Source organism: Corvus hawaiiensis, chromosome 6 (assembly GCF_020740725.1).
Source record: "Corvus hawaiiensis isolate bCorHaw1 chromosome 6, bCorHaw1.pri.cur, whole genome shotgun sequence".
NCBI classification, from domain to species: Eukaryota; Metazoa; Chordata; class Aves; order Passeriformes; family Corvidae; genus Corvus; species Corvus hawaiiensis.
Window position 1 is genome coordinate 16,171,077 of NC_063218.1, and position 13,036 is coordinate 16,184,112.

Here is a 13,036-nt window from a genome sequence, read left to right on the forward strand (position 1 = left end):
TCTCATCAGCATGCAGTACTCAGTGTGAACCTGCTGGACACCAACATACCACAGGATGAGCCAGCCAAAATGCAGGGGTTTTTCTGAGGTTGCCAGAATTGCTTCTCCATCAGTGACTCAGTACAGCAACCTGTGCTCTCGGCAAACTGAGTTCTCAGTTTTCCAGTCCCAAAAGAGCAAATTGTGTGTTTCAGAATTGCTGCAAATCAAACTGATACACTTAACTCACTCCAAATAACGGCTTGATCCAGGCAATACTCCCTGGAATACACAGAATATGGACCTTCTGTCCCTCAGTTCAGCAGGGTCCAGATTTCACCAAAAAAGTGTAGGCACATATCCTATTTAGGTCCTGAAATTTTAGATTTTCAACAATATATATGAGAATGTTTCACATCTACTAATCATCTGAGAAGAAAACCAGCAAACACTCTTGTTTATATAATTTATTGATAGTGTACATATTTTTATATAGTGCATTATAATACTGACTGCTATAATCTTTATAAATGCTGAGTTAACTATTTTCTAAAATTCTCACAACAAAAATAATCAAATATCATGCCAACATTTTGTAACAAATTATCACATTAAATCCATTTGGATTTCATGACATATTTATCTGTACAATGGACCCCATATCACAGAGCATTCACAGTGCATAAGGTCACAGTCATTGAAAAAATAACATGAGAGATTTCTGGTTTTTAGTTTACAAACCCATCCCCTTCTGTTTTCAAAGTAAGCAGTTCTAGAAAGTTTTTGTAATATTTAAAGAGGTGATGCACTTCTGAAGGGTGCACCGCAAATGCCTGCAAGTATGAAACACGGGTTTTTAAAAGGTTTAAAAGAAGTTATTTCAGTGACCATAAATGACTTCAAATAATTTGTTGCAACAGAGGAGATACCATGAGCCAAATTCTATGCTCAATTCCACTGACACTAATTTGTGCCAGCTACCAGGACATTAATGAACACTGGCACCACTCCCAAGAATGTGAAGTCAAGAATTTGGTCATAACTTTGCTGCAGGAACAGCCATCTGAAACACAGGTGTTGCTGGGGAAGCAGATTTACAAATTTTCTTTGCATACATAACTGGTATATGAATGAAGGCCATAATCTTTCTACAAAAACCTCTGAAAGGAAGCATCTCAGTTGTTATTAATCTTTCTAGAGAGTATATCTGTCTGGTTTTCATATATTTTGCTACCTTTAGAATTTGTGATGGTGATGCCTAGTGCTACAAACCAATCTTTATTTGTCTTTTATTTGTCATTCAGGTTTATCAAGACCATCTCAGTGATAGGACAGCAATGACAGCCTACATTCTTTGTGCAAGTAAAAAAGAAAAATAAACGGGATTAAATTCCAACTGGCAATTCTTCTAAGAAAATATCCAAATGGCATTAATTTCCCATAATCATTCATTTCTTTCAGACAGTGCACTGTATGGTAGCAAGCAGAACCTCATGATGAACAGATTTCCACAATCACTACACATCTCGGGCCGTGGAGAAGCAGATGCACACATCTCACGTGTCAGGACAGCCATGTAGAGGATTGCATAGACATCTCGGGAAAAACCATCAGGACCTCACACATGGGAAAATGGCAGAAAAGTGTATGCTCAAGTTACTCAAAAGGAGGCTTTTAAACATGTACACATTAGGTCAGCATCTGGAATGCACACACCAGTAGAATGACATTCCCTTCTTCAGAGGGACATTGATCACTTGCATACAGACTGTTCCAAATGGTTCAGTTGAATAATAATGGGTTTGGTACAGAATTGCTGGAACTAAACACTATCACTTACCTGTGTAACCATCACATAAATCTCACCATCCAACAAAATGAAAAATGTGGCATTCAGACTCATAAAAATAAAAAGAAAATTGTGTAGTAAATGCATGAGCTGCAGAGATTTTCTTCTGAGTGTTTAAACACAAATAACAGAGAGATCTGAGGCTTGCAACGACAGAACATTATGCTCAAAGGTGATGCACTTCAATTAGGAAGATTCTTTGGTTTCACCTTACTATCAGAGTTATTTTAGTGTCTGTTTCATATTACATAATGTCTGATCTTTCCTTGGCATGAATAATCAGACAGTATTTCTACAGCTTAAAGAACTCTACCAAAACCAACTAACAGGAGGACACAAGTCAATGGCATTACAATTGCAAGAAATCCAAGAAAGGAAGACAACAAAACTCATGAGGCATTTGTGTAACTAGAGCAAACACCTAATAGAAACAAGTGTAATTAAAGCAGAGTCACAAAGGAAATCAAAGACAGAATAGAATCTTCTCTATAACTGCTAAGTATTAGATTAGTAAAGACCTTCACCATTTGTTTACATGTTGACAGAAAGTTCACAAGTATAATCTAAATCCAGAAGCTAATTTTGTTTGTTACAGCTGCGCAAGCATATAAAAACAAAATGAAATTGGCACGCCAATGACTGAGCCAGAAGGAAGATGGTTGACTATGCTGTACCTGTTGGGAAGACTTAGGTGTTCTTCTAGGCTAGACTTCAGCCCAGAGAGAAATCCTTAGATCATCAAAGAGACATGAAGGTAACCGTATCTGTAGCTTCTTAGATTTAGACATGCAGATCCTGAGCTTGAAATCTTTACTCAAGAAATACTTTATAAAGCAGTACAATTGTTATGGTAAACAAATGGAATCAAACACTGCTGAACTCAAACTCCCAGTTCCTTGCTACAGACAGGATTACACCCCATGGGTCTACATGGGACTGTGCTACTCCACAGGAACTGCAGCACAAAAGAGCTGCTAGAAGTCCTCCTTGGCCAGCTGTAACTCAGTTTTGATCCTGCTCATAGGACAGATGCAGAGTTTAGAAGTCTGAGACAAGGAACGAGTTCTCTTATTTACAAGAGTGGAAATCCAGAGTGGTATCAGCAGAGCAGAAGTCCACCGATTCTGGTCAAACCTTTTAATTTGAAAAAGAAATAAAATCTTTAGCCTACAAAACCAACAGAACATGGAAAGAACAGAATATGATAACCCAGAAACCATGCTCCGCTGTCATCTTAGGACACAATCCAGCAAGGCACTTGGATAGATGCTTAGCTTTAAAATAGAATCAAACCTATTGAAGTTAAGCTTTGCTGGATATGGGATATCTTTTTCTGAGTTGTATTACTTTTCAGTGTTAGTATGCTGGCAAATTTCAGATCACACTAACAGTTTTCTCTCTCACATCCACCAGCTTTCTTTTCACTCTTGAGCTGAACATTAACTTACAGAACATTGTGACATACATTCCAAACTCAGCCAGCTATCTTTTGCAATGGTTAATAAAACAAAATGGCTACAAAATTTTATAGATACAATCTGAACAGCTGCAGTATAGAACTGTGCTAACTGTGGAGAGCCAAGCACAAATGACTCCTTTTCTTAACTAGAAAATGGCAAAATTTGTAATTGTTTCCTAACTACACAAGCTAATGTTTTTCTTTTTTTTTGTACACACATGAAAGGGACTAGTCTGTTGTTACTCGGCATCAGCCTCCTGAATTAGTGATACATTCTGATGAGGGTTTATCTGAAATACAACAATTTGTCAATCAGATCTTTCTTGGACCATTCAGTTTACCTGCACGGCTTAGTGTATAACTATTCATTTTAGCATTTGGGTAAGGACTACTTAGGAACTTCATGAACTACTTCATATGATTACATGTCATCAAGGCCCTAACACAGCATCTCATAATTCTTTGGCAAACAATACATCCTTGCTCATGTGGTGGTGTCAAAGGAGAATCCTGCTAATGTTATTTATAATGATAAGCATGGCATGATACCTGTCTCATAGCAGTAGATGCAGATGAGAATACCCCATGAAATGCAGTATTAGAATTCAATATAAATTGTCCTGAAGTGGGTCTATGCCTCAGGGAGAGCTGTAGATTACAGGAACCAGCCACATGTTGTAAGGGTTGTTCTGGATTCTGAGACTGTTTCTTGCTAAAACACAACACTGGTTTTCTGGAGCAGGTGATACTCAGATTAGGCAGACTAATTCCACATGATGTGTGAAGGACTTAGGGAATTAGCAAACAAAATTTGTGCATATTTGGGCTGAGTCAGCTGCTACAGAAAAGATTGGTGCCCATACTCTTCTGAAGTTGCCTGGCTCAGAAATATGAAGGTACAGTACAGTTTGCTGGATCTGGCACTATAAACTTTGATGCCCTCATCCCTGTCAACTCAGCTGATCACTAGGCATTCAAAACCAGACTTTGGAACTACTATTATGTAAAAACAACTGAGCTGCCTGAACTGTGCACAGGAGAGCAAATGTTTGCTTGGAGACAGTTCTCCAAGACCACACAACAGCAGAATATAGGAAAAAACCCATTTACTCAGCCTCTCTCTCTGCCCCTTTCAGTCTCAAATCTAAGTTATCACCAGATTTTCAGCAGTAAACCATCTTCCTGAAAGACAGCAGGGGAGAGAGTAATGATGCTCCTAGAGAGGGATGCTCCTACAGTGGTGCAGCAGTATGCTGCATTTTCACAGCCTTTCTGCAACAGAAGACTCAAAGATGAACATGAATTCCATCTCCTCAGCTTCATACTGCAGCAAAAATGTTGTGAATGCCTGGAAATGGGGTCACTGGCATACTTGAGATAAAATGTGTTTACTGCCGTTCTTGCCTATTCAATAAAGCATTTTAGTAATGCTGTATTTGTGCCCATTTTTAGTTCTTAGTTTAACGACATAACTGTTTAATTAAGGTAAGAAACCCTAAATGGATACTAATACTGACATTTGTAACAAAATGTAAAGCAAATAACAAATGTGTTACTCTTTTTTTCTTCAGAATGACATTGAATGGACCCAATTCTTAAAAAAAAACCCAGCAGCAGGATACACTCTTTAATTTATTCTAAAATAATTTAAAAAATAGTTTTAATTGTAAACTCATTGCCTGGTGTAAACAGTATTCTGCATGCCACCTGGCTAAACATAATTATTTGTCATATATGTCAAAAGAAGGAACTTTCTGAGTAAGTGCTTATTTGCTAAGTTTTTATAGTATATTCTCATTGACACAATTTTTTAGATAGAGTCTTAATGGAAAATATTAATATATTTAAAAACGCATCAACTGGCAGTTGATAGGTTTGGTTTGGTTTATAAACATTAAAAAATTTAAAAAATCTATGTATAAAGGTAACTGTGCTTCTTTAGAAACTTTATGTGATCATTCACATACAGCTTCGAAGTATTTTTGAAGTTTAATAGCAATTCAAAATATGCTGTCTCAGTGATTTACAATTATATCACTGCTAAAATGTGGAATGTTACCCACTATTTTAATACTTTGGGCTGGATCTTGCTGTCAATTATATCCAGAGTAATTCCTTATATCAGATTTATGCTGGTGGAAAGGATATCAAAACTTGGCTTCTACTTGGGGTTAAAAATAAGTATATCATGCTTCAAAACTTGCATGCAATCAAATCAAGGACCCCATTCTCTTGACAGACTTGCTTTTGTCAGGGTGATTCTTATCTGCACTGCTCCGTGTCAGACACCCATCTTCATTAAGCTTCTGGGAACAAGAAAAAATGGTAAAGAATACACCAGCTTCTCAACTGATGAAATGAGCTTCTTCCTCCCACCAATCAAACGGAATCGAACCAAATCATAATCAGGGTGGGTTTTGTTGTCAGAAAGTCTGGACTGTGTTCAGCTACTACTCCCAGCTGATAACAATAACTGATAGTTACTGAGCACCCAGTTACATTTTATTTGTTTCGTTTCTTCTAAATTTACACAATGGGCTTACAATGGCCAATGCAAAGTTTTTCTTGTGGTGTAATATTCCACAAATGTCAGTTTATATTTATGTATACAGCATTCCTCATTAACAATAAAACATATTTTTCAAGTATGAATTTCTGCATGTAAATTCTCTTCTTCAGTATGCAGATACTCTGACTTCTAGTGTGCATCATCACAAGTGATACAACATACAACCATTTCCTCTTCTTTCTCTGCCACATTGTTCATTGAACAGAATGATACATATCCAACACTGCCATCAAAAACTGTCAGTGTAGTTTCTCTATAAGCAGAGCACTTGAAGTGGGAAATGATGTCCTCAACAGTGCATGCCATGATATGTGCCTTGGACTTTCTGGTCCTGTAGTTTAAATATTCTTACTGAGCCAAGAAAGGTTCTGAACTTGCCTCTTATCCTTCCATGGAAAGTAAATGTCAAAACCAAAAGAACTATAAGATTTTTCTCCCATTCTCTTGCTAACCTTGATGGTGGTGGTTGATTGTCTGCAAAAGGAGAATGAAAACCACAACAGAATGCCCAGAAATGGGTCCTTTTAGAGTTCTGTGTAAGATCCATGTAGCTTTATGACTGAGCAGCAATATCCAAAGGTTAGGAAAATGCTTTGGTTGCCTTCAGCTAGCATGTTAAAAGAAAGGTATGTTTTCCTTCCGTATAGGTAAAAGTGCTTGTTAGCTGATGAAGCAGGAATGACACTCAAATTACTGATGGAAAGAAGGTAGAAATGTGAAATGCCTCCTGTGATTTACAGCATGTGTAATCAGAAGAATTTCAGTCTCTCTCCTTGTTGTGGATTAAAGTTCTTCTCGGCACATAGGGAAGTTGACAAAGGTGAAGACATTGAACTCTATCATTATAGATAAACACAGGAAAACAGCATAAAGAAGCAACACGTAGATGCCTAATTTCCTGTCAAGTTTCCACTTATTTATATGGATTCCAAACACCTGCAAGCAAACAGAGTGTCAGTTAATTAAGCTCTGAAGGACACTTTTGGAAACAACCATTATAAGCTAAAAATGAGAGTATTTTGAATTAGAGATCTTGTAGGAAGACAAAAACACATTCTCAGTATTTTATAGATCAGAAAGGCAACATATGTTGTTGACCCTGTTCTGACTCTCAGCTGTCCTATGACTGTTTCACAAAATATTTTATGAACTAAACTAAATGAATGTCCTCCCTCAAGTGTTCTCCTCCAGATCCCTTATGTCACAGCAGTACACCTAATGCCCATTCTTTCAACAGCTTCTGAAGAGGTGCTTTCCTTGCTGATTTGCTGAGCTCCAGAACTAAAGGGAGTTACAAGTTACAGGTAGAAAAGCAATGAAGTCCTCATGAAGGCATCTATTTTCCATGGTGTTGAGTTCCTCTGAATTATTACTTATTTTGCTCAAAACTCTCCACTGAGCTTGCTGGGAGGGTCTGTGCAAATCAGGATACTCAACAGAACAAATGAGACAGTAATAGATGCCTCAAACTCAGGTGATCTGGCTTCTGCTATGAAAAGACTCTTTTCAGAAAAGCATGAAGAAAAGCACAGTAACACATCTGCATAATCCTCCCATTTTTCCCCCAAAGTGTTGATAAAAAATATCCATGCAGCAACACCAGATACAAATGTCTACAGAACATCTGTGTTGTTCCACAGGCACTGTGCAGTATGGCAGGCTGGGGATAAGAAAAGGAAGGAACACGCTCTCACACCTTATAGATCAGACACATTAGGAAGTTAGTAGCAGAGTGAACAGCCCTGGTCATTCTATCACTTAAGTCACCCTGGTCATTCTATCACTTAAGTCATGCACAGGTGATGTGAAGCTTTGTAAGACCTAGTCATGCAACAGTGTGAAATCTCCAGTGGTGACCCCCTCCTCTACAAAGCCTCCACAAGCAGTCAGTGAAAGACATTAGTATAAGTGGATATTTTTATACCTTTTTGATTCCTTATACCTGATTTGATTCTTCCTACAGAGCATTACCTGGGAGTCAAGAAGGATCAGACCTTAAGTACCAGCAAAATTGACTTTTCAAACAGAATTATTGTTTCACCTTAGGAAGTCATGTGTTACAAGGGTGTCTTATGCTGAGTGACATTTAGCATGTCTATTCCAAGTCCTGGGGTTCACAGTCCTCAGACTAGTCTTCATTAAGGGTTTAGGCTACAGCACTTGATTAGTCCAGGCTGGTTTTGGAAATCAGAGACAAAGGCAAAGGGTGATTAAGCACACCAGGTCTTCTCTCAGCACAAAGTAGAGACAGGCCTGGGGTATGGACACAGGACCACAGAAGTACTGTTGGATTCAACAATTTAAACACTGCCACTGAAATCCATTACACCTACACATATCCAGCATCTCTTACACCAAATGCCAGATTTCAGTCCTCACTGAGGACAATGGTAGCTCTTCAACTGGTGGCATTGTTAGAAGAATGATACTTCACAAGAATCAACGCTAAATATTTCTATTTTATCTTTCTGTAACATGTAAATACCTAGTAAGTATTTTCAAATTGGAATACTTGTAGATGCTCTAATACTTACGGTAAGTGCCACTGATCCTAGCAAAAGTGCAACTGAATAAACCAATCCTTTGCTGTTTATTTTAACCTGTGGAAATCAGAAAAGACTTTTAAAATGCTGACCATATAACTGTGCTTTGGAGATGAAAAATCAATTTACTGATTTTAAGTCCACCTTCTGCTTTGAATAGTGCCTCATATACATTAAACTATGCAAATGCTTAATAGATGTATCCTAATGAAGAACAGGAAGATCAAGGAATCAATCCGAATGCAAAGCAATCCCATCTCCATTTAAAAAGAAGTGAGCATTTATAATGGATTTTATGTTAAAAATCCTCAGAAGAGAGACATGCTGTTATTCTGATCTTAGTGACAAAAATACTAAGGTACATAGAGACAGGTTTACTGGAAGTTGCATAGTAAGAAAATTATAGAGCCATGACAATGGCTCCATCCATGGCAGTATTTTTTTGCTACACAGTGTAATGTACTCCAGTTGACCAACTGGAAATTAATTGCAGCTTGTGGAACACGAATTGCTTCCTTAACGTTGGGTTCCTTGGCAAAGAAGTAACACCTTATTTAGCAACTAATAACATGCTCAACAGGTTGGTTTTTCTTTTAAACTTGTTTTATTTGCATGCTTTCTTTTTAGGATTTTTAAAAAATAGAAGTGCAAATTAAAGATTTGTCATGTATACATACAGTTGATCCATAATCAATCGCTATGGTCTGCAAACCCCATGGAACGCCAAGTCCCACCAGAATGTCAAAGACATTGCTCCCTACTGTGTTGGATACTGCCATGTCACCGAGGCCTACAGAGAAAAAAAAACCAAAAACAACTCTTTGATAAAATCAAAGTATTCAGCCATTATTCTGTGTACTGGAGGGGAATGATCTGCATTGATCCAATCCCCCCTGAACTGCCCAGAGTATCTGAGGTACGGAGATAATTTCCGTAACACATGCCAAATTAATTTAGTGGAAAGGTGGTTCCATAATAATTCTGAAGACTTTTTTGTACTGTTTTTGTGAGAATATTCTGCACACAATAAATAATGCCAACATGGAAAATTATATACTTTAAATATGTAACACATTTCAAGCAAGCAATATTTAACAGCACTACTCCTATTTCAAATTACAAAGGTGGGGCTTTTGAGTACCTAATTTATCACGGCAAAGCCCTTGTTGTTTGCCCAAAGATGTGTGCTGGAGATGTCACTATCTGACAAAAAAAAAAGGCTGTGGGAATTGAAATAGTGGAAAAGAATAAAATTAGGTCCTTTTCTTAATCTACTACTGTACAGAGGAACACACTGCCAGCTTTAATGTTTTTCAACAACTGGAAGAGATGTTGCTACCAGCATTTTACAAGTAAAAAAGAAACATAAAGAAACTTTATCAAAATTTAAAGATAAATTAGAAAGCCTTTGACAATTTCAAATGGACAGCTGAGGAGGATGTAGCTGTCAGTAACCCAAAACTCTGTGCAGTGCAGTTATTCCTATGTTCCAATGGGAAAGAGGCCTGCATTTGGATGAGAACTCTGCCTGGAGCAACATCACTTCTACCAGATTCTCTTAAAACACTTCACTTCCTTGGGTTTGAGAGGTCTTCTAGAAATCAGTACAAGCTTTACATGGAGAAGTGCTGGTCAGTATATATTCTTCAATGTCATTTTTAATAGCTGATATTCTAGTTTCGTCTGCAACTTTTGTCTTTTTACCCTCACTGATACATACCATGCATGGGATATCTGAGTGTTGATTTACCTTCTAGAATGCTAGAATGCCCAGTCCCAATAAGCAAAAGATAGTTTTTTGGTTCACAATATTAGCAAAGTGTTTTGGCTTTTAATGAGGTGCTGAAACAGTAAAAATAAAAATAAAATGATAAAATTGCATTGACAATTTGTGTGTATGGAGGAAGCAAATCACAGAGCACACTGTAAGACTGCAGTTATGCTTCAGCAGACACAGTACCTTGTCTTGCTACTATTAAGCTGGCCATGCAGTCTGGGACGCTTGTTCCTGCAGCCAGGAAAGTAATGCCCATGATCACATCTGGTATCCCAAGGGTGTATCCAATCACAGTCACCTGAACAAGGAGGAAGGTAGATTAACTTATCCTATTTAGAAAGTCTCCTCATTCCAATACAGCTGCAGCATACTCTTAACTTTGATTTCTGGTGTGGACCCCAACAGGAACAGACTCAGAATACTCATCCATTTCTGCAAATTAAGTACTTGTGGAAAAACCAGCCTAAAACCAATGCTGTGCAAAGGAAAAGGACTTTGGGTCTTATTATTCAACATTCTATGAACAAACAAAACTCAATTTCCTGTTATTCTACATGACATACTGATGTTTTAAGGAGACATAATCCAGTGTGTGGGCTTGGGGTATTTTTGGGTTCCACAAATGGCAGATTTCTCACTGGTTCTATTCTCAAAAGAGCTGCAACCAGTATTATATTGTAATATAGTGGCAGAGATAGAAAGAACTTATTGTAACCTAACACATGAAGAAGGAACTAGTTTCTTGCATGACTTCTAATATAATCTCGAGTGAGCACGTCTGATATTCCAGATGCAGCTTTAAAACAGCTTAGGGAATCACTGAAGATTGCAGCAGAGCTCTTAGAAAGGACAGGGAACTGTATTTAGCTGGAACATCGAAAGAGGGCTGAAAAAACATCAAGAAAAGGCAGCTTAAAAGGAAATAGGCTTGTGAGAGAGAGGAGACTGAACCAGGGACAGACAGCTGCTTCCCTGCTGAGACTGCTAAAGATGGAAGTCTTCTAGGCTATGTGTTGTTTTCTTGAAATAGTTTGACAGTTGATCACATGAGGAAAATTGGACCCTTCACTAAAGAATAGCTGTATTTTAGGAACTCACTGACAAACCTCATCTTCAGGGGCAAGCAGAGACCTAGAAATAGAAGGGGCCATGATTCTCCTGCTGAGACTGGTAACAAGGTACTACAGTCCAGCCGCCTCTTAAAGCAGTATGTGTTGCAGCCTTAATGAGCACCTCTCTCATTTGTGAAAGGGATAGCTACATATGGAACCAAGGTACAGAGTATGACATATCATATAAATGTGTGGCTTTGGCTGGCATATGAATTTCTTATACACAGTCTATGTTAGAGAATTGTTTTATAATGCGAGAATTATACAGAAAGTTGCAAAATGTATATAGAAAACACAATCCTTCATGAGAGGAAACATAAAGAGGTGCCTGACAGGCATTTGAGGAAAGTAGAGATGTTCTCCAGTACCTTCCTGTACTGTATCGGGCCCTATACAGTAAAGACCCAATTATTCCTGCAGAAAAAAGGCAGCAGAAAGCTAAAATTATAATAATTACAGTACGAGCTGAAGAGTCTGCCCTACAATTACATGGCTTTCTTTAACAAATGCACAGAAGATTTTTACATACTTTGAGATGCACATTTCACTCAGTACCAAGTCCTGGTACATACACTTACCATCCACACCATGAAGTAGGAGAACAAGGCAATCCAGAGAGTGGACAAGACGAATGTCAGCATAAAGCACTTCTCCCAGCGTGGTTTGCTGCAGTTTGGAATTGTGGTAAAGAGCACAAATATCAATGGCCATGTCAAAAGCCATTTAACTTTGTTCATTTTTCCATCTGCAGGACAAAGGAAAGAAACAGTTAAGTTTTCCCATCACTATCCCAGGCTCAGTTACACCGGTTTGAGCAGAGCAGATGATCCCAGAAGGATGCTTACAATCGTGCATGCCAGCTCATTTTCCAGTGTACCTTTCAACTATACTGGCCTTGTCACTTTCAGCCCAGTTCAGCATGCACATCCAGAATCTTCTTATACTTAAGCCTGCCAAGGTCTATGAAAATCCAGGGAAGAATTACAATGATTTAAAATCACAGCTGATTTTAAAACCAAAATTAAATCAGGTTTGTTGCTCTTTCAAATGTGTTACTACTGATCCAGTATTTAAAAAAAACTCCCACAACAAAACCAACCAACCAAAAAAACCCCACCCCCTCACCTGAATAGGAATATCAAAATCCAAGTGGTGAAAATAACTTGTACATTCTGTACAGCAGAAAACAGAAGCACAAGACCCAACCTATGAACATGGCAATTGTTTTTCACATGCCTCATTGTTCTAACTTGGGCAGAAGTTTACTTAGAAGATCTAGATTTGTTAAGTCTCTCCATCAGCACCACCTTGAGATGGTAAAAGAAAACTTCTGGAAAAGGAAACAATGTAGTGACTTCCCTTGTACAGCTCTCCAAAATCAGCTGGTGAGAAATATGCGAGAACTGCCATCGCTGAAGACAGGTACACACCTTGTCATTTTTTTTAAATTTACAGCATTGCAAATGTAATCTCAAGATATAAAACAGAATTATTTATAACTGGGCCATACATAAATGGGGTGCTATTAATACAGTTCATGCCGTATCCTTCAAGTAGGATAACAAATTTATCTATCAGGCTAAGTGAAAGTACCCCAGCCAACATCATGGCCACTTTGGCTTGGGCTTTCCTTACATTGCGTTAGAATTATGCTAGAATTATGCTAGAATTAAGTAGGGGTTTCCATCATTAACTCATAATGCTATGCTTGAGATCTACTAAAATATGCTGTCATTGATCACACTGAA

At 38.0% G+C, this 13,036-nt stretch overlaps 1 protein-coding gene across 3 annotated transcripts in view; it reads right to left on the minus strand.

The window, feature by feature from the left end:
* Positions 1-431: 431 nt before the first annotated feature.
* SLC24A4 (solute carrier family 24 member 4) overlaps positions 432-13,036 on the minus strand; it is an 89,961-nt gene continuing 77,356 nt past the window's right edge. For 2 of the 3 annotated variants that reach the window (XM_048305407.1, XM_048305406.1), the window contains exons 13-17: positions 11,867-12,033; positions 10,360-10,474; positions 9,077-9,189; positions 8,391-8,456; positions 432-6,792 (exon numbers count right to left, since the gene is read on the minus strand). In XM_048305407.1, coding sequence (XP_048161364.1) covers positions 6,640-6,792; positions 8,391-8,456; positions 9,077-9,189; positions 10,360-10,474; positions 11,867-12,033 — 614 coding nt within the window. In that variant the 3' untranslated portion in view covers positions 432-6,639. The remainder of the gene's footprint in view (positions 6,793-8,390; positions 8,457-9,076; positions 9,190-10,359; positions 10,475-11,866; positions 12,034-13,036) is intronic. The other variant, XR_007204040.1, reaches the window with a different exon arrangement.